The following is a 22,265-nucleotide window of genomic DNA, read 5'->3' as shown; positions in this document are numbered from 1 at the left end:
TGATTATAAAAATAATATATACTAATTTTAAAAAAAAAGAAAACGAAAACACAGAAAAGCACAAGAAAAAAAAAAGGTCACTTGTAATCCCATTATCAAGAGATTATTACCATTAATTTTTTAGTGTGTTTCCTTTAGTGAGTGTGAACGTGTGTGGATGCTCATGCACATACAATTTTCTTTTAAGGAAAATAAGGTCCTAGGATACAGACTTTTTGGTAAGCTGCTTTTCTCCTTTTACTAAATTCAATATTTCCCATGTCAATAAGTCTTCTTTTACACCACCATCATCATTTTTCACTTGTTTTTCTTTTCTGGAGTAGGTTAAATATTTACATGGTTCAAAAATACAAAAAGTGGATGGTTCTATTGTGGAAAGTCTTACTCTTATTCCTGTCTGCCTGCCTCATGATCCCCTTTCCCTAGACAACCCGTTTCACTAATTTCTAGTGTATCTTTCCAGAGGCAATTTATGCATGTACAAACAGGTATGTATGAGCGTGTAAGTTCCCCTTCCCCTTTCTCTTGTTACACACGTGGAAACATGCACACTATTTTGTATGATGCCTTTTTTCAACTTGGTAGTTCTTGGCAGCTATTCCAAATTGTATCATAAAGAGCTTCCTTGGTCTTTTTTTATGGTAGAAATATCATAATTTACTAAATCTACCCCTTTTTAATGGATATTTAGAATTTCCCAGTCTTTTTACAGCCGTTTTAATTGCATATATTCTAGTCTTGGAGATTTACTGCAGTTTATTCAGTAGTAGTAATGATATCCTGTTCTTGGACTTTTAAAATTATTTCTTTTTCTAGCTATTATAAAAGGCTATAGTAAGCATGACTGTAGATGAATCTTTGTGCATATTTGTGATTATTTTCTTGAGATTTCAGTATGTCGAGAATTCTTGAAGGGAAATGTACTAGGTCAAAGATACGCACCATATATTTATTGAAAAGGAGGTCCAGAACCTTGCTGCTTTCCTTGAAGACTCCTAGAGAGTCTGTACCTTCAGATGTTCCCATCGTACTGCTCCAGCATGTCTGCCTTGATGGCCATGTTAGTTGGGAAAGGGAGTCAAATGTGTATTCACCTTGGATCACTATTTTTCTGGAATGCCCTGGCATACAGCATCTTTTAAACTTTTTGAAGTTGTGAAACCTTTATATGAAGAGAAAGAGATGACATTTAATCAGTTGGTATAGTTTTAAAGATTTATATCTGATAGTATGAATGAAATATTGCTTCCTTTATCATGAAGCCCTAGCCGGATTGAATTGTGTGCTATTAGTTAGTCATTTCTCTGCTTTCCTACTTCTGTATTGTGTGAAGAAAGTGCACATATATTCTGTGTTTTTAGAATTTTTTATATTTGCAGAGTAAATGATGCTCAATGCTAAAACTATTTCTGAGTAAGATGCTGATAGTGTATTTATTGTCCTGCCCGTGTTGTATGCTAAGCAAAGGCATAATACTGAAAAAACCATAGTGTAGTATCATGTTGCATTATAGCTCCTTAATTTCCATGTTGCATTTATTACATTTTTTTGTTTTTTTCTATACAGGTGACTCTACCTGTGGGCAGAGGGCTATCTATCACAGTTTGGGACTGACTGGAATTCCTATAATCAATGTCAACAACAACTGTTCTACTGGTTCTACTGCTTTGTTTCTGGCCCGGCAGCTGATTCAGGGTGGTGAGGAATGCTTTTTGTCTAGTGCACCTAGATAGATGTGGGGTTAGTGTCCCCCGTCATCATTTCTCCACACGCCCGTCAGAGGGATTGCTTTATAATGTATTTATTTAAAAAAAAACTTTATTGAAATGTAATTTATATACCATAAAGTTCACTCCTTTAAAGTGTAAAATTCAGTGTTTTTTAGTATGTTAACAGACTTATGCAACCATCACCACTATCTAATTTTAGAACATTTTTATCACCCCCCAAAGAAACCCTGTAACCCTTAGCAGTCACTCCCCATTTCCCCCTCCCCTCAGCCCCTGGCAACCACTCATCTACTTTCTGTCTCTATGGATTTACCTATTCTGAACATTATATAAATGGAATCATATAGTATATGGCCTTTTGTGGCTTCTTTTGCTTAGCATCGTGTTTTCACAGTTCATCCATGTTGTAGCATGTATCAGTACTTCATTTTTATGGCCAAATAATATTCCATTGTATGAATATACCACATTTTGTTTATCCATTTATTAGTTGATGGACATTGGGTTGTTTTCATTTTTTGTCTGTTATGAGTAATGCTCTTATAAATATTTGTGTAAAATTTTTTTTTGTGGCTATATGTTTTCAGTTCTCTTGGGTGTATATTATATTCTATATTTCCAAATATCCTAGGGTTTTTTATTAGGCCGTTTCTTCTGTTCTGTTGATTGATTGTTGATTATAGCTTCACTACTCAGTGTTTTGTTGGAGCTGTATACTGTCTCACTGTTTGATAATGCTATTGTCTCCTGTCCTGCCTGACCTTGTATTTTTCTTCCTTGTTTTTTTTTTAAAGAAATTTTGGCAATTCTGTTTAGTTGAACTTTAACATCATCCAAAAATAATTCTGTTGAGATTTTGATCAGGATCCTTTTTATTTATTTTTATTTATTATTTATTTATTTTTGAGGCAGATGAGCCCTGAGCTAACATCTGCGGCCAATCCTCCTCTTTTTGCTGAGGAAGATTGGCCCTGAGCTAACATCCATGCCCATCTTCCTCTACTTTATATGTGAGATACCTACCAAGCATGGCTTGCCAAGTGGTGCCATGTCTGCACCTGGGATCCAAACTGACGAACCCTGGACCACCAAAGCAGAACATGTGCACTTAACTGCTGTGCCACCAGGCCGGCCCCAGGATCCTTTTTAAAAAATTTTTTATTTAATGTTTTAAAATTCAAAATTGCTATTTATATTTGTTCTTCACTGAAACACATTTCTACATTAATCAAAAGTTTTATTAGGGGCCAGCCCCATGGCTAAGTGGTTAAATTCGTGTGCTCCGCTTCAGTGGCACAGGGTTTCGCCAGTTTGAATCCTGGCTGTGGACATGGCACCACTCATCAAGCCACGCTGAGGGTGGCATCCCATGTGCCACAACTAGAAGGAGTCACAACTAAAAATACACAACTATGTACTTTGGGCTTTGGGGAAAAAAAGGAAAAATAAAATCTTTAAAAAAAAGAAAAAATTTTATTAACATTGAGAAAGGAAAAATTAAATGCTTTCTTGATTTTTCCTATTATCTAGAAGCATATAAGAATTTTCCCTGAAATTTTTATTTATTAAAAATTTCATAGGACTGTAGTGTGTTTTTCCATTTTATATAAATTGATGTACTTATTTAAATTGAAGTATTTAATGGTGTTTTGTTGGATGTCTGGAAATTTAATTTTCCAATATAATTACATTTTCTTTCAAGGTATGGCAGATTGTGTCTTGGCTCTTGGGTTTGAGAAGATGGAGAAGGGATCCCTTGGAACAAAAGTGAGTCTCATTTACTGTTATTTCAGAATTGTTATAACACTGAGAAAACTTTGCCCATTTGACTACCGTAAGTAGCGGCTGTTAGTAAGCTATTTCCCTTTTTTCCTTAGAGAACATTTTAGGGAAGTGATGGAAGTTAGGTCAGGTCTTAAAGATAATTAAGGGATAATAATTATATAAAATTATTATATAATAAATAAGGATAATTATAATAATACAGATAACTCAAGATAGGGGAAGAGCAGATCTTTCTGGGTGTGGGAGAAAACACCATAAACCAAGTCATGGATATTGGAGTGAATCTAATGTGTTCAGGGGACAGTTTGACTAGATTGGAGGGTGGCAACTGGGGACGAGTGTGAAATAAGATTGTTAGGTGAGTGCTAATGGGAGTGCCTGACATTTATGACACATGAAAAATAGATGTTTTTCTTCAGTAGTGAATGGGAGGTACTATGATAACTTGTGTTTGAGAATTATTAAAAACTACAAAATAGTAAAATTAATTCATAATCCCACAATTTAAAACAATTTATGTAAATTAGAAGTCTTCTGCCTGTTGAATCTTGTCCCTCAGAGGTAACCGTTGTTAATAATTAGGTATCTACATGCCCTTCTTTTTTGCCAAGTTTATACAGACATGTCTAACTAAGCATTCGTACGTATACACACACATATATATGTTCAAAACACTGATATGTTCGTAAAGAAGATTAATGATTTTATACATGTTAGTTTTTCAATTAACAAGTCGACAGTCCTGGTTAGAACATATTGATATGTTTCCTTATTTTTAACAGCTCCTTAGTATCTCATTGCATGGCTGTAGGGTTTTCACCCACTCCCTCCAATTAGGTTGTTTAATTTTAGTGTTTTGTTTTGTTTTGTTTTTTGCTATTACAGTGCGGCAGTCAATGTTCTTGTACATACATCTTACTCAAGCTACCATTTCTGTAGGATAGATTCCTAGGGCAGATAGGCAGTTTAGACAATGTTTTAGCTAGAGGTGGCCCCAAAGATGGTAAAGTGAATCCATGAAGCCCAGGGTGAAGCAATTACCCAGTGACGTAGTATCCTGTTAGTAGTTAGTAATACAACCAGGGCTAGATCTTTTAATCCAAATACAAACTTGTTTTAAACTTTTAAAATTTAAACAATTTTTCCTTCTTCTCTCCAAAGCCTCCTAGTACATAGCTGTATATTTTTCAGTTGTGAGTCCCTCTAGTTGTGGCATGTGGGACGCCGCCTCAGCATGGCTTGATGAGCGATGCTAGGTCCGCACCCAGGATCTGAACCAGTGAAACCCTGGGCTGCTGAAGCAGATCACGTGAACTTAACCACTCGGCCACGGGACTGGCCCCCAAACTTTTTGCTATACCCAGAGAACCTATCATTTTCTCCCTTCTTTTCCACTGTGAGTTTCTCCTCTCCCATTTTCTCTTTTATACTTCGTCTTCTCCTCCTTTTTGCCCTGTATCTAGCATGACTTCCTTTTTTTGGCATTTTACTATCCCCCTACTCCCATCTGCATCTGCATTTCTCCCATATTTTTTTCTTGCTCTTTTTCTTCTTTTCTTTCCTTATTCATTTCTTAACTTAGAGCAATTTGTAACTGAATTTATTGACTTTGTATTTTTAATCCTAAATTTAAAAATCGGATGATTGAACAATCTATTTGAATATAGCAAAAAATAACTTGCTGTTTCTGTTTTTGGCCCCTAGATGGGTCTCTACAGCAGAGGCTGTAGCTTCCCGCTCCTGCTTTGCTGTCAAGTTTTGGTTTCTATGTTTGTCCTGTGTATTTCCCTTCAGATCATGTGTCTGCACTTTCCCCTTTTTATGGGAATGCTGCAAACAAAGGAATAATTCTTTCTTATGTAAGGGAGAATTATTACTTTGACCTAAAAAGAATACTTGTTCTACTGGGAATGCTATTCATAACAAACAAATATACATGGCAGGGAGCCACTAGGCACATGTGGCTATTGAGCTCTTAAAATACGGTTAGTAAAACTGAGGAACTGAATTTTTATTTTATTTTAATTAATTTAAAGGAAAGTTAAACTGATATTCAGTTCATTATTGGAAAACTTTTTAAGTATATTTGGCATAATTTGGGCATGTGAATCTACTCTCACAACTGCAGATTTCATGAAATCTACACACATAAAATATTTCCAATGAAAATTTAGTGTCCAAGTTGAGATGTGTTGTAAGCATAAAATACAATACACACTGGATTTTGAAGATTTAGTATGAAAAAAATGTAAAATGTCTCAATTTTTATATTTCTTTATGTTGAAATTATACTGTTTAGAATATATTGAATTAAGTGAATATATTAAAATTAGTTTCACCTGTTTCTTTTTCTTTTTTAATATGGCTGCTTGAAAATTTATAATTACGTATATGGCTTGCACATTACTTCTTTCTGTACAGAGCTGAGTGTAGCCCAGAAAAGGACTTAAGAGCCTGCTGCTCTTGTGAAGTGATGTGGATGTCGGCTCTTCCTACCAGTTGATTTATTTTGGTTAGTGTAATAACTTCTTCAGAGCTGGAATGTTGCCATTCAAAATGGCCTCTGACCACTCGTTTTTGGTCCATCTAAGTATATGATTCAGTCGGTCCCCAGGTCAGCAGCAAGCGAGGAGGGAGTGGTTAAGTCAGCTCTTGGTTGGACGTAAGGCACCAGAGAACGTCTGGGATTGGTTGCTGTTGTAGGCCTGTTCATATCTGAAACAAACATAGGAGAAAATCAGGAGTTAAATTTACTGAAGAAGGAGATCATGTGGAAGAATGATGTATTCTTGTTCTTTATTTTTTGCCAAGACATCTCCTCATTCTCTCTTTAGGCTGAGAACCTGGCCTGTTGCTCTGTTTGTAACTTCCTAAGGTGGACTGAATGTTTATATCCCCCCTAAAATTCATATGTTAAAATTCTAATTCCCAGTGTGATTGTATTGGGAGATGAGGTCTTTGGGAGAATTAAGTTATGAAGGTGGAAGGGTCCTCATGATGGGACTAGTGCCATTACAAAGACTTGAGAGAGTTAGTTTTCTCTCTCTGCCACGTGAGGATTCATTGAGAAGACAGCTGTCTGCACACCAGGAAATGGGCTCTCACCAGACACCGGATCTGCTGACACCTTGATCTTAGACTTCCCAGCCTCCAGAATTGAGAGAAATAAATGTTTGTTGTTTAATCCACCTGGTCTGTGGTATTCTGTTACTACAGCCCAAACTGACTAAGACATAGGGCAAAGGGCAAAAGGTATTTCACCCCCAGATATTTAGAACGACAGATGCCAAACTTTGATGAGAGTTTGTATGTATGTTTGAAAAGATTTGCAGGATCCTATAGCTACTCCATATGTTTTCATGGCCCACTCTTAAGGGAGCTGCTTATCTTAAAATTTTTATTTTCCTTTTTGTAAAAGTCATAGAAAATGGAAGAATACAGAAAAAATAAAGGAGAAATAATCACCTATAATTACAATCATCATTAGTGATTTGCTAATTTAGCCAAAAAGAGTTGAGATTGTGCTGTATCTCTATTATGCGCTTTATTCTTCACTTGACATAATTTGAGTATTATTTCATGTTAAAAATTATTTGTAAGCAAATTTTTAATGACTGCATTATAATTTATCACATGGCTATGTGATAATTTACTTAGCATTGCTCCTATTATTGGATGTGTAGATTATTTCTTTATTATTATTATTATAAACTATGCTACAATGAATATAATTTCAATAATATTTTTGGTACTGAATTATTTTCTTACTATAGATTCGAAAGTGATATTATTTAGTAAAAGATATGAACTTTTTCTTTTAAAGAATAATGTCTTTATTATTTGCAAAAAAGGATTCATGCTAATTTAATTATAAAGAACTTCAAGTAATACAGTAAAATCCTAAGGAGAAAAAAGTTTTCCCAAATTTCTCTATCCTTAACACCTAGTGATATAAATAGAAATTTCTATCATTAACATCTAGATAACATGTTATGCATTTTTCTGTGTGTACTTACAGGTGAAAGAATCGATAGACATAATTTTAAAGGGAATCATACTTTAAATGCTATTTTAAACAAAAGTGTTTATTTTTTCTCAAATTTAACCAAGGAAAGTGAAACTAAAGTAGAATTGAAAGAATTGCTATAAATTTCTGTAAATATAAATGTTCCTTAGCCCTAAAAGATATTATTTCTGCAAAGATCCCTCTATAGCTAGGAAAAAAATATTAGGAAAAATTTGAAGTTGAACTAATTTTTACAACTGCACATTTCAACTTTAGATGGTTTGTCTTGATTCTCTGCTCTGAAGAAAGAGGAAATTAGCATACTTTAACATCCTTCTACCCCTTCCTCAAGTCCTGATTTTTGTTAGCTATCTTTACCTTGACAAAGTTTATAACATTTACATTCTTCTGTAACTTTGAGGTCATAATGATTTATAACATTGTGAAATTTCAGGCGTGCATTATTATTTATCAGTTTCTGTATATACTGCATTGTGCTCACCACCAATAGTCTAATTTTTGTCTGTTATCATATACATGTGCCCCTTTACCCCTTTTGCCCACCCCGCCCCGCCCCCCTTCCCCTCTGGTAACCACTAATCTGCTCTCTTTGTCCATGTGTTTGTTTATCTTCCACATGAGTGAGAACCTGTGGTGTTTGTCTTTGTCTGGCTTACTTTGCTTAACATAATACCCTCAAGGTCCATCCGTGTTGTTGCAAATGAGACGACTTTCTCTCTTTTTATAGGGGAGGAGTAGTCCATTGTATATATATATATATATATATATATATACACCATCTCTTTTATACATTCGTCAGTTGATGGGCACGCTTGAGTTGCTTCCATGTCTTGGCTATCCTAAGTAATGCTACAGTGAACATAGGGATGCATAAATCTCTTTGGATTGTTGATTTCAGCTTATTTGAATAAATACCCAGTAGTGGGACAGCTGGATTGTATGGTATTTCTATTTTTAATTTTTTAAGAAATCTCCACACTGTTTTCCATAGTGGCTGCATCAGTTTACATTCCCACCAGCAGTGTATGAGGGTTCCCCCTTTCTCCACATCCTTGCTAACATTTGTTATTTTTTGTCTTGTTAATTATAACCATTCTGACTGGTGTAATATGTCTCATTATACTTTTGATTTGCATTTCCCAGTAAGTAATGATGTTAAACATCTTTTTGTGTGTCTGTTGGCCACCTGTATATCTTTGGGAAAATGTCTGTTCATGTCCTCTGCCCATTTTTTGATCAGATTGTTTTTGTTGTTTTTGTTGAGTTGCATGAATTCTTGATATAGTTTGGAGATTAACCCCTTGGTAGATATATGATTTGTTAATGTCTTCTCCCAGTTGGTGGGTTGTCTTTTTGTTTTGTTCATGGTTTCCTTTGCCTTGCAGAAGCTTTTTAGTCTGATGTAGTCCCATTTATTAATTTTTTGTTTCGTTTCCCTTGCCTTAGTAGACATGGTATTTGAAAAGATGCTTCTGAGACTGATGTCAAAGAGTGTACTGCCTATATTTTCTTCTTGGAGTTTTATGGTTTCAGGTCTTGTATTCAAGTCTTTAATCCATTTTGAGTTAATTTTAGTGTATAGTGCAAGATAATGGTCTACTTTCATTCTTTGCCTATGGCTGTCCAGTTTTCCCATCACCATTCATTCATTCATTTATCTATCTATCTATTTAGTTAATTAATTAATTAGAGGAAGATTGGCCCTGAGCTACCATCTGTTGCCAGTCTTCCTCTTTTTGCTTGACAAAGATTGTGGCTGAGCTAACATCTGTGTCAATCTTCCTCTATTTTGTACATGGGACGCCGGTTGCCACAGCATGGCTTAATGAGCGGTATGTAGACCTGTGCTTGGGATCCGAACCTGCAAACCCTGGGCTGCCGAAGTGGAGCACACAAACTTAACCGCTATGCCAACAGGCTGGCACCCAACACCATTTATTGAAGAGACTTTCCTTTCTCCATTTTATGTTCTTGGCTCCTTTGTTGAAGATTAGCTGTCCATAGATGTATGGTTTTATTTCTGGACTTTCAGTTCAGATCCGTTGATCTGTGTGTCCGTTTTTGTGCCAGTACCATGCTATTTTGATTACTATAGCTTTGCAGTATATATTGAATTCAGGGATTGTGATGCCTCTAGCTTTGTTCTTTTTTCTCAGATTGCTTTGGCTATTTGAGGTCTTTTTTTTTTTTCTAAATAATTTTGTTTTTTTAAAGCTAATGGGTTCTTTTGTCTTTTTCTTTCTTTTTTTTTGTGAGGAAAATTGGCCCTGAGCTTATATCTCTTGCCAATCTTCATCCTTTCTTCTTTTTCCTCCCCAAAGCCCCAGCACATAGTTGCATATCCAAGTTGCAAGTCCTTCCAGTTCTTCTGTGTGGGATGCCACCACGGGATCGCTTGATGAGTGATGTGTAGGTCCGTGCCCAGGATCTGAACTGGCGAACCCCAGGCCACCGAAGTGGAGCACGTGAACTTAATCACTATACCACCAGGCCAGCCCCCTATTCGAGATCTTTTCTTGTTCCATATAAATTTTAGGATTGTTTGTTCTATTTTGAAGAATTGGGATTCTGATAGGGATTGCATTGAATCTGTAGATTGCTTTAGGTAATATGGACATTTTAACTATGTTTATTCTTCCAATCCATGAGCATGGAATATCTTTCCATTCTTTATATCTTCTTCAGTTTCTTTCGATGTCTTATAATTTTCAGTGTATAGGTCTTTCACTTCTCTGGTTAAATTTATTCCTAGATATTTTATTATTTTGTTGCAGTTGTAAATGGCATTATATTCTTGACTTCTCTTTCTGCTGGTTTGTTATTAGTGTATAGTAATGCAACTGATTTTTGTAAGTTGATTTTGTACCCTGCAACTTTGCTGTAGTTGTTGATTATTTCTAATAGTTTTCTGATGGATTCTTTAGGGTTTTCTATATATAGATTCATGTCATCTGCAAACAGCAAGAGTTTCATTTCTTCCTTTCCAATTTGGATTCCTTTTACTTCTTTTTCTTGCCTAATTACTTTGGCCAAGACCTTCATTACTGTGTTGAATAGGAGTGGTAAGAGTGGGTACCCTGCTTGTTCCTGTTCTCAGAGAGATGGCTTTTAGTTTCCCACTGTTAAATATGATGTTGGCTGTGGGTTTGTCATATATGGCCTTTATTATCTTGAGGTATTTTCCTTCTATACTCATTTTATTTAGAGTTTTTATCATAAATGGATGTTGGATCTTGTCAGATGCTTTCTCTGTATCAATTAAGACGATCATGTGATTTTTATTCCTCATTTTGTTAATGTTGTGTATCACATTGATTGATTAGCAGGTGTTGAACCAGCCCTGCATCCCTAGCATAAAGCCCTTTTGGTCATGGTGTATGAGCCTTTTAATGTATTGCTGTGTTTGGTTTGCCCATATTTTATTGAGGATTTTTGCATCTATGTTCATCAGCGATATTGGCCTGTAATTTTCCTTCTTTGTGTTGTCCTTGTCTGCTTTTGATAATCAGGGTAATATTGGCCTCATAGAATGAGTTAGGAAGCATTCCATCTTCTTCAGTTTTTCAGAATAGTTTGAGAAGGATAGGTATTAAATCTTCTTTGAATGTTTGGTAGAGTTCTCCAGAGAAGCCATCTGGTCCTGAACTTTTGTTTTTTGTGAGGTTTTTGATTACTGTTTCTTTCTTTCTTTTTTTTTTTAAGATTTTTAAAATTTTTCCTTTTTCTCCCCAAAGCCCGCCAGTACATAGTTGTGTATTTTTAGTTGTGGGTCCTTCTAGTTGTGGTATGTGGGACGCCACCTCAGCATGGCCTGATGAGTGGTGCCATGTCCGTGCCCAGGATATGAACTGGTGAAACCCTGGGCCGCCCAAGCGGTGCACACGAACCTAACCACTTGGCCACGGGGTCGGCCAGATTACTGTTTCAATCTCTTTACTTGTGATGGTCTGTTCAGATTCTCTATTTCTTCTTGGTTCTGTTTTGGGAGGTTGTATGAGTCTAAGCATTTATCTCTTTCTTCTAGGTTATCCAATTTCTTGGCATATAGTTTATCATAATATTCTCTTATAATCCTTTGTATTTCTGTGGTATCTGTTGTAATTTCTCCTCTTTCATTTGTAATTTTATTTATTTGAGTTCTCTTTCTTTTTTTTCTCGGTGAGTCTGACTAAGGGTTTGTCAGTTTGGTTTGTCTTCTCAAAGAACTAGCTGTTAGTTTCATTGATCCTTTCTGCTGTTTTTTAGTCTCTGTTTCATTTATTTCTGCTCTAATTTTTATTATTTCCCACCTTCTGCTGACTTTGGTCTTTGTTTCTTCTTTTTCTAATTCTGTTAGGTGTAGTTTACGATTACTTATTTGAGATTCTTCTTGTTTGTTGAGGTGGGCCTGTATTGCTATGAATTTCCTTCTTAGAACCGCTTTTGCTGCATCCCGAAGAGTTGATATGTTGTATTTTCATTTTCATTTGTCTCCAGGTATTTTTAAATTTCTCCTTTGATTTCTTCATTGATCCAATGATTGTTCAGTAGCATGTTGTTTAATCTCCATAAATTTGTGACTTTCCTAGCTTTTTTCTTGTAGTTGATTTCTAGTTTTATAGCATTGTGGTCAGAAAAGATGCTTGATATGATTTCAATCTTCTTAAATTTATTGAGGCTTGCCTTGTTTCCCAGCTTATGGTCTATCTTGGAGAGTGTTCCATGTGCACTTGAAAAGAATGTATATTCTGCTGTTCTTTGGATGGTATGTTCTCTCTATATCTATTAAGTTCATCTGATCAAGTGTATCATTTTTTGGGGGGGGGGAAGATTAGCCCTGAGCTAACTGCTGCCAATCCTCCTCTTTTTGCTGAGGAAGACTGGCCCTGAGCTAACATCCTTGCCCATCTTCCTCTACTTTATATGTGGGACACCTACCACAGCATGGCTTTGCCAAGTGGTGCCATGTCTACACCTGGGATCCAAACCGGCAAATCCCGGGCTGCCGAAGTGGAACATGGGCACTTAACTGCCTTGCTACTGGGCCAGCCCCTCAAGCGTATCATTTAAATCCACTATAACCTTGTTGACTTCTATCTGGATGATCTATCTTTTGATGTTAATGGGGTGTTGAAGTCTCCTGCTGTTATTGTGTTACTCTTAATTTCTCCTGTTAGGTCTGTTAATAGTTGTTTTATATACTTTGCTACTCCTGTGGTAGGTGCATATATACTCATAAGTGTTATGTCCTCTTGGTGGAATATCTCTTTTATTGTTATATACTGCCCCTTGTCTCTTATTGTCTTTTTTATCTTAAAGTCTGCTTTGTCTGATATACGTATGACAACACCTGCTTTCTTTTGCTTACCATTTTCTTGGAGTATTGTGTTCCATCCCTTCACTCTGTGCCTTTGTTTGTCTTTAGAGCTGAGATATGATTCTTGGTGGCAGCATATTGTTGGGCCTTGTTTTTTAGTCCATCCAGCCATTCTGTGTCTTTTGTTTGGAAAATTCAATCCATTTACATTTAGAGTGATTATTGATATATGAGGGCTTAATGCTGCCATTTTATCTCTTGTTTACTGGTTGTTCTGTGTTTCCATTGTTTATCTTCCTTTGTATTTCTGACTGCCTTTTCATTTTGGAGGTTTTCTCAGTTTTCTCTTTTCTTATGAATTGTAGTTCTGCTGTGATTTTTTTTTTTTAAAGATTGGCACCTGAGCTAACAACTGTTGCCAATCTTCTTTTTTTTTTTTTTTTTTTCCTGCTTTACCTTCCCAACCCCCTGTACATAGTTGTATATCTTAGTTGCAGGCCTTTCTAGTTGTGGGATGTGGGACGCCACCTCACTGTGGCCTGACAAGTGGTGCCATGTCCACGCCCAGGATGCGAACCCTGGGCCACTGCAGCGGAGCGTGCGAACTTAACCACTCGGCCACGGAGCCAACCCCTCTGCCATGATTTTTTTGTTTAGTGGTTACCTTGAAGTTTGTGTAACAGATCTCTTAGATGAGGTAGTCCGTTTTCTGATAGCCTCTTATCTCCGTTAGCCTAAACAAGTTCAGTCCCTCTCCTCTTCCCCGTCTGAATTGGTACTGTTACAAATTATTCTTTTGTGTTGTGAGTTTGTGACTAAGTTGAAGTGTTTATAGTTACTTTGATGCTTTCCTTTAGCTTTTAAGTTGTAATTAAGTGTTTACTTCCCTTTTCTGAAAGAGAGCTACAGTTTTCTTCTTTTGTCTGTCTGTCTATCTTCTTGCTCAAAGCTTTGTAGCCCTTTGCCTTTTTGTATCAGGTATGAGGGCATTCTTGATTGTTTCCTGTGGAGGAGGTCTAGTGGCAATGAACTCCCTCAACTTTTGTTTATCTGGGAAAGCTTTTATTTCTCTGTTGTATCCGAAGAACAGTTTCGCTGGACAGAATATTCTTGGCTGGAAGTTTTTGTCTTTCAGTATTTTGAATATATGATTCCATTCTCTCCTAGCCTGTAAGGTTTCTGCCAAGAAATAAGCTGAAAGCCTGGAAGGGGTTCCTTTGTAGGTTATTTTCTTCGGCCTTGCTGCCCTTAATATTTTTTCTTTGTTGTTGATTTTTGCCAGTTTTACTAATATATGCCTTGGAGAAGGTGTTTTAGCATTGATGAAATTAGGAGTTCTATTGTTTGTGTATTTGTAAGTCTGGTACCTTCCCCAGATTTGGGAAATGTTCAGCTATTATTTCTTTGAACAAGCTCTCTGCTCCTTTCTCCCTCTCTTCTCCCTCTGCAATACCTATAATCCTTATGTTGCTTTTCCTAACTGAGTCAGATTTTTCTCGAATAACTCCTTCATTGTTTTAAAATCTAAGTTCTCTCTCCACTTGAAGAAATTCTATGTTTCTATCCTCTAAATCAGTAATTCTTTCCTCCATAGCATCAGCTCTATTTTTTTAGGGATTCTAGATTATTTTTTATTTCATTAATTCTCTTTTTTCATATCCAGAATTTCTGCTTTTTTTCTTTTTTAGTTTCAATCTCTTTTTGTGAGGTATTCTTCTTCTTATTAATTTTATTCCTGAGCTCGTTGAACTGTCCTTCTGAGTCTTCTTGTAACTCATTGAGTTTCTTTATGAGAGCTATTTTGAATTCTCTGTAATTTAGATTGTACATTTCTGTGACTTCAGGGTTAATTTCTGTAGAATAGTTGTTCTCCTTCTGCTCTGAATTGTTGCTGTAGTTTCTCTTGGTGTTTGATGAACTAATCTTTTGCCGGGGCATTTATCAGCTCACAGATTCCACCTACTGCTGCTGGGGGGAAGCAGGAGCTGTGTTTCTGATCCCACCCCGCCAGCTGGAAGTTGTTGGGTTTTATGGGAGCTCGTGCAGCCAGGAGAGTGTTCACCTGGGTGTGTAGATCTGCTGCAGCCTCTTCTTAAGGTTGTGCTGGCCACTGTGCTTGGTGGGCGGGGCTTCTTCACAGGGTCCGAGCCTGGGCCACTCCTTGGGACCACAGTGGCACTGTGAGCTCTCCCACTGGATGGGAAAGCAATCACGTGGGGGCTCAGGGCTGCCGCCGCCTGCTCCCACAGTCGTGTCAAGGTGTGCTTCCACCTTCGGGGCCACAGCGATACTCTACGCATTTGTGGCAGCTGGGAAATCATTCGTCTTGGTGCATAGACCTAATGCAGCCTCTTCTTATGGTGGCACCGGCCGCTGTGGTTGGTGAGTGGGGATTTGCCACAGGGACTGAGCCTGGGCCACTCCTTGGGACTGCAGCAGCACTGTGGGCTCTCCCACTGGATGGGAAAGTGATCACATGGTGGCTCAGGGCTGCTGCCGCCTGCTCCCACAGTAGCATCAAGACATGCTCCCATCTTTGGGGCCACAGGGGTACTATGTGTGCTCACGGCAGCTGGGAGAGTGGTCACATGCATGCAGAGGGCTGCTGGGGTGCCGGAGAGCCACCTATATCCACCACCTCCCTGGGGGTACTACATCCACCTTCAGATGTATAGCTGCGTGGGTCTCTCATGCCTCCTGTTGTGCTGTGTGAGTATCCTCCGTTGATCAGTGAATGTCCATTTAGCTGTAGTTTGAAGGGGGAGAGATAAAGGGAACAGCTCACTCTGCCATGTTGCTGACATTGCTCCTTGAATTCTTAATTTTGACTGTCCCTTGTTTGGTTGGATTTTGTCATTCATATAGTTTTGTTTTTGTTTGTTTTTGAGGAAGATTAGCCCTGAGCTAACTACTGCCAATCCTCCTCTTTTTTGCTGAGGAAGACTGGCCCTGAGCTAACATCCATGCCCACCTTCCTCTACTTTATACATGGGACGCCTACCACAGCATGGCTTTTGCCAAGCGGTGCCATGTCTGCACCCGGGATCCAAACCGGCAAACCCTGGGCCGCCAAGAAGCAGAATGTGCGAACTTAACCACTGCACCACTGGGCCAGCCCCCTGTTTTTCATTTTTTTTAATTAAAAAAGTTTATGGGAGTGACGTCAGTGAAATGGCAAGGTGAGCTGACCCAGGACTCTCTCCCTATAGGGCCATCAATGCTAAGGATTAGGATCCTACCCTTATAATCTTGTTTAACCTTAATTACCTCCTAAAAGCCCTGTTTCCTAATGCAGTTACACTGGGAGTTAGGGAGTCAACGTATGAATTTGTGGGGGGACGCAATTCAGTCCATAGCAATGAGAGTTGCATTTTTACCTTATTTTGCTAACACTTATTATTTTTTGTTATAGCTATCGTAGTGGGTGTGAAGTAGTATCTCACTATGGTTTTGATTTACATTTCATGATGGCTGATGATGTTATCTTTTCATGTGTTTAATGGCTATTTGTGTATCTTTTTTGGAGAAATGTCTATTCAGATCCTTTGCCCATTTTTAAATTAGGTTGTCTTCTTATTATTAGGCGTAAGAATTCTTTATATGTTCTACATACAAGTCCCTTATCAGACAATTTGCAAATATTTTCTGCTGTTCAGTGGCGTGTCTTTTCACTTTGTTAATGTCTTTTGAGGCACAGAAGTTTTAAATTTGGATGAAGTTCAATTTATTTATTTATTTTTGTTGTTGTTGCTTATGCTTTTGGTGTCATATCTAAGAAACCATTGCCAAATTCAAGGTCATGAAAATTTACTTTTATGTTTTCTTGTAAGAATTTTGTAGTTTTAGCTGTTAGATATAGGTCTTTGTTCCATTTTGAGTTAATTTTTTCATGTGGTATGAGGTAGGGGCCAGCTTCATTCTTTTGTGTGTGAGTGCCCTGTTGTCCCAGCACCATTTATTGAAAAGACTATCCTTCACCCCATTGATTTCTCTTGGCACCCTTTTCAGAAATAAATTGACTGTAATTGTGAGAGTTTATTTCTGTACTCTCTGTTCTGTTCCATTGATCTGTATATCCTTATGCCAATACCACACTGTTTGGGTTACTATTATTTTTCAGTAAGTTTTGAAATCAGGAAATGAGTGCTCTGAATTCTTCTTTTTCCAGATTGTTTTGGCTATACTGTGTCCCTTAAGTTTCCGTATGAATTCTAGGATCAGCTTATCAATATTAGCAAAGAAACCAGTTGGGATTCTGATAGGGATTGTGTTGAATCTGTTTATCAGTTTGGGGAGTATTGCCATTTTAACGGTCTAAAATCTTCCATTCATGAGCATGGAATGTCTTTCTATTTATTTAAAATAGATCTTCTTTCATTTCTTTCAGCTATGTTTTTAGTTTTCTGGCTTTAAGTTTTACACTTTCGTTAAATTTATTCCTCAGTATTTTATTCTTTTTGATGCTTTTGTAATTGGAATTATTTTCTTAATTTCATTTTAGTTGCTGTTGGCAAGTGTATAGAAATATATTCAATTTTGGGGGCCAGCCTGGTGGTGCAGCGGTTAAGTTCGCATGTTCTACTTCTTGGTGGCCTGGGGTCTGCTGGTTCAGATCCTGGGTGCAGACATGGCACTACTTGGCAAATGCCATGCTGTGGTAGGCGTCCCACGTATAAAGTAGAGGAAGATGGGCAAGGATGTTAGCTCAGGGCCAGTCTTCCTCAGAAAAAAGAGGAGGATTGGCAGTAGTTAGCTCAGGGCTAATCTTCCTCAAAAGAAAAAAAGGGGGGGGGGGTTGAGAAAAGAAAAAAAAAACAATAAAGAATGATTTAAAAAAAAAAAAAAGAATGGCACCCACCAGGGTCTGTGTCAGCACACCTGGACCAGGTCAGAACAATGACCCCCACCAATGTCTCAGTCTCCAGAGAGGTCCCTCCTCTCACCAAGATGCCCCCAGAGCCCACCAGGAAAATTCCCTCTCAGAACCCAGCTGCCATTCGGTGAGACAAAGCCCAAATTGCCAGTCGTGTGAGTGAACCATCTTGGAAGTGGATCCTCCCAGTCAGGCTGTCCCAGAAGATGATGACTGGAACAAAGGCAAACTGTCTCTACCAAGCCCTGCCCATATTTCAAATTCATGAGCAATACACACGATCATTGTAGTTTTGGCCACAATTTTTGGGGTGGTTTGCAATAGATAACTAGAACAGTTTATAATGTTTTACTCCTAACTAATGAAACCTTTGATATATAATCTTGAAATATTGCAAAAGTAACTTATTGCGGTTTCTGCTGCCTCTCTCTTCCTCACTGCTTTCCCGTGTAGGATTGCTAAAGGGAAAGAGCCAAAAATTAAGGAGATTAAGTCTGATGGAAGACCTGGAAAATCCACAAACCGGACAACCAATGTTGTGTCATTGAGATATAAAGTATAATTATCCTGAAAGTCAGTGTGTGAGGAATTAAGAGTAGACGTTATGGCAGTGCACATATTTCTGAGAGCATAGATTTTCTGGTAAGATGTAGAATCAAAGCTGTGTTCTTAGTGTCGTCAAACTGCCTCCTAGAAGCAGGATGGTGGACATCGGTCATTGAAACTCAAGCTAGTAACAGGATGAAATCCTAGCTCTTACCATGTCACAGAGCTAAAGTTTTGATTCATGTTGTGTGCCAGATACCGGGTCACATGCTTTCACGTGCATGGTTTGCATGTTCGTTATGTAGTTTTTTAGGATATCGTGTCATCTCATTCTTTCAGGGAGAAATGTTCTTCTTGCCTTGAAGATTCCCTGCATAACATGAAACATGAAAAATATCAGAACTGTGTAAACATTTTCCAAACCAAGATGGCAATATTTTTCAATGTGGCATTAAAGTTTTGTTTTGTCAGTTACTTGAAGGAAAAAAAGGAAATATATTCAGTTTTTATGTATTGATCTTGTATCCTTAATCTTGATAGAATTGTTTATTCTAGTAGTTTTTAGTGGATTCCTTAGAATTTTCTTTATGCGGTCATCTCATCTGTAAATAGCGATAGTTTTAACTTCTTTCTTTTCAATCTGGTTGCTTTTCATTTATCTTCTCACCTAATTGCCCTGGCTAGAACTTCCAGTACAATGTTGAGTAGAAGTGGTGAGAGCAGACATCTTCATCTTGTTTCTGATTTTATGGGGGAAGCATCCAGTCTTTAACCATTAAGTATGATGTTACCTGTGGGTTTTTGGTAGATGCCTTTTATCAGGTTGAGGAAGTTCTCTTCTTTTCCTAGTTTTGTGGGTTTTTTCCTTCTATCATGAAAGTGTTTTGGATTTTGTCACATGCTTTTTCTGTGTCTATTGAGATGATTGTGTGTTGTTTGTCCTTTATTCTATTGATATGGTGTATTACATTAATTGATTTTAAGATATTAAACTAACCTTGCATTCCTAGGATAAATCCTACTTGCTCACGTGTGTAATCCTTCTTATATGTTGCTGCATTCAGTTTGCTAGTATTTTGTTGAGAATATTTTCATCTCCATTCATAAGAGATAGAGGTGTACAGTTTTCTTGTGATTGTCATTCTTTTTAATTTCCTTCACACTAATGGGTGTATAGTGGTATCTTGTTATGAATTTAATTTGTGGTGTTCAACATGTTTTCATGTTTTTATTTGTCATTGTTATATCTTCTTTGGTGAATTCAATGACTGTTCAAAGCTTTTGCCCAATTATTATTTGGTAATTTTCTTTTTATTGTATTGTAGGAGTTCTTTATATATTCTAGATAGATACAAGCTCTTGTTAGATATGTTTTACAAATATTTTCTCCAACTCTCTGGAACTGCCCTTTCATTTTGTAAATGATATCTTTTGATGAGCAAAAGTTTTAAATTTTGATGAAGTCAAGTTTATGAGTTTTCTTCTGTAGTTTGTGCTTTTTGTGTCCTATTTAAGACAATTTTGCCTCACCAGAGACACTAAGATTTAATCTTATGCTTTCCTCAAGAAATTTTATAGCATTAGCTCTTTTTGTTTCTTTTTTTTTGAGGAAGATTAGCCCTGAGCTAACTGCTGCCAATCCTCCTCCTTTTGCTGGGGAAGCCTGGCCCTGAGCTAACATCCGTGCCCATCTTCCTCTACTTCATATATGGGACGCCTACTACAGCATGGTGTGCCAAGCGGTGCCATGTCTGCACCCAGGATCCAAACTGGTGAACCCTGGGCTGCTGAGAAGCGGAACATGTGAATTTAACCACTGTGCCCCTGGGCCGGCCCCTATAGTGTTAGCTCTTAAATTTAGGTTTAAGATCCATTTTAAGTTAATTTTTGTAAGTGGTGTGAAGCAAAGATCACAGTTTTAAAAAATGCGTATCCCATATTTTCAGCCCCATTTGTTGAAAAGATTATTTTTTCCCTATTGAATTGCCTTAACACCTTTGCCAATAATCAGTTGACCATGCAGTGTGGGTCTTTTTCTGGACTCTTTTCTTTGATCTATCTTTATGATCTATCTTTTCTTTTATTTATACTTTACTTTCTTGATTACTGTAACTTTATAATAAGCCTTGAAATCAAATTGGAATGCATATTCTCTAACTTTGTTCTTCTTTTTCAAAATTGATTTGGCCATTCTAGTACTTTGCATTTCCGTATACACTTCAAGAATTAGCTTGTCAATTTCCGCAAAAATGCTTCCTGGGCTGTAGTGGATCTATGGATTACTATGTGGAGATCCGACATTTTTAACAATATTGAGTCTTGCAATCCGTAAACATTGTTTATCTCTCTTTATTTAGGTCTTTGATTCCTTTCAGTAATGTTATTTAGTTTTCAGTGTAACTCTTTCACATATTTTATGAAAAATTTCACTAGGTATTTCATGTTTTTTTTTTTTTTTTTTTGGTGAGGAACATTGGTCCTGAGCTAACATCTGTGCTAGTCTTTCTTCTATTTTTTAATGTGGGACACTGCCACAACATGGCTTGATGAGCAGCTTGTAGGTCTGTGCCTGGGGTCCAAACCCGTGAACCCTGGGCCACTGAAGTGGAGCACATGAACTTAACCGCTATGACAGTGGGCTGGGCCCCCTAAATAGCACTTATTTTAATACCAGTTTCCAATTGTATTTTGTGACCCAGCTAAGCTCTCTTACTATCCAAATGGCTTTTTAAAGATTATGTAGGATTTTCTGCATAAACAATCATATCATCTATGTACAAAGACAGTTTTACTTCTTCCTTTTAAATCCATATGTCTTTTATTATTTTTTTTGCCTTATTATTCCACTGGCTAGTGATTTTCATAATAGTTGAAATGGAAGTTATGAAAGCATTCATCTTGGCTTTGTTTTTGATCATAGGGGGAAAACATTCAGATTTCCCCATTAAATATGTTAGCTGTAGGTTTTCCATAGATGTTCTTCATCAGGTTGAGGAAGTTTCCTTCTGTTTTTTTTTTTAAAGATTGCCACCTGAGCTAACCTCTGTTGCCAATCTTCTTTTTATTTTTCTTCTTCCCAAAGCCCCCCAGTACATAGTTGTATGTCCTAGTTGTGAGTGCGTCTGGTTGTGCTATGTGGGACGCTGCCTCAGCATGGCCTGATGAGTGGTGCCATGTCTGCGCCCAGGATCTGAACCGGTGAAACCCTGGGCCTCTGAAGCGGAGCACGTTAACTTAACCACTCGGCCATGGGGCCAGCCCCAGAAGTTTCCTTCTATACGTAGTTTGCTGAGATTTTCCATCATGAGTGTATGTTGAATTTTGTCACATTTTTTCTGTATGTATGAGATACTCTTACTTTGTTTGTTATTCTTATTTAGTTGGTTAATAGGGTGAATTACATTGGTTGACATTTGAATATTAAACCATCTTGTGTTCCTGGCGTAAATGCTTGGTCATGATGTATTATCCTTTTTCTATATTGTTGGACTCGATTTGTTAGAATTTTGTTAAGGATCTTTGTGTCTGTGTTCATGACGGTGTTGGTTTGTTTTCTTTTTGTTTTCATGTTTATTTACTTTTGTTATTTAGGATAATGCTAGCCTCATAGAATGTTTGGAATTGTTTCCTTCTCTTGTGTTTTTTTGAAAAGTTTATTTATGTAATTGGTATATTTTTTCCTTAAATTTTTGGTAGAATTCAGCAGTGCACTTCTAGGTCTGGAGTTTCTTTATGGGAAAGTTTTAACCTTTTAAGTTCAATTTCTTTAGTAAATATATTACTATTCAGGTTATCTGTTTTTTCTAAGCGAGGTTTGATAGTTTGTGCCCCTTAAGGAATTTGTCCATTTGATCTAAATTGTTGAATTTATTGACAAAAAGGTGTTCATATTATTCCCTTCATACTCTTTTAAAGTAGGATCTTTAGATGTGTCCTCTTTCTTCTTCTGATGTTGGTGATCTTTGTCTTCTCTCTTTTCTCCATAATCAGTATAACAAAAGGTATTTA

The 22,265-nt window shown here is 37.2% G+C and overlaps 1 protein-coding gene across 2 annotated transcripts in view; it reads left to right on the top strand.

The window, feature by feature from the left end:
* SCP2 (sterol carrier protein 2) overlaps window positions 1–22,265 on the top strand; it is a 161,478-nt gene that overhangs the window by 47,134 nt on the left and 92,079 nt on the right. For both annotated transcript variants that reach the window (XM_046660148.1, XM_046660150.1), the window contains exons 4-5: window positions 1,567–1,698; window positions 3,433–3,497. In XM_046660148.1, the coding sequence (XP_046516104.1) occupies window positions 1,567–1,698; window positions 3,433–3,497 (197 nt within the window). The remainder of the gene's footprint in view (window positions 1–1,566; window positions 1,699–3,432; window positions 3,498–22,265) is intronic.

The sequence above is a fragment of the Equus quagga genome, chromosome 5 (genome assembly GCF_021613505.1).
Source record: "Equus quagga isolate Etosha38 chromosome 5, UCLA_HA_Equagga_1.0, whole genome shotgun sequence".
NCBI classification, from domain to species: domain Eukaryota; kingdom Metazoa; phylum Chordata; class Mammalia; order Perissodactyla; family Equidae; genus Equus; species Equus quagga.
The sequence above is the reverse complement of the archived record's forward strand: the minus strand, read 5'-3'. Positions and strand labels throughout refer to the sequence as shown.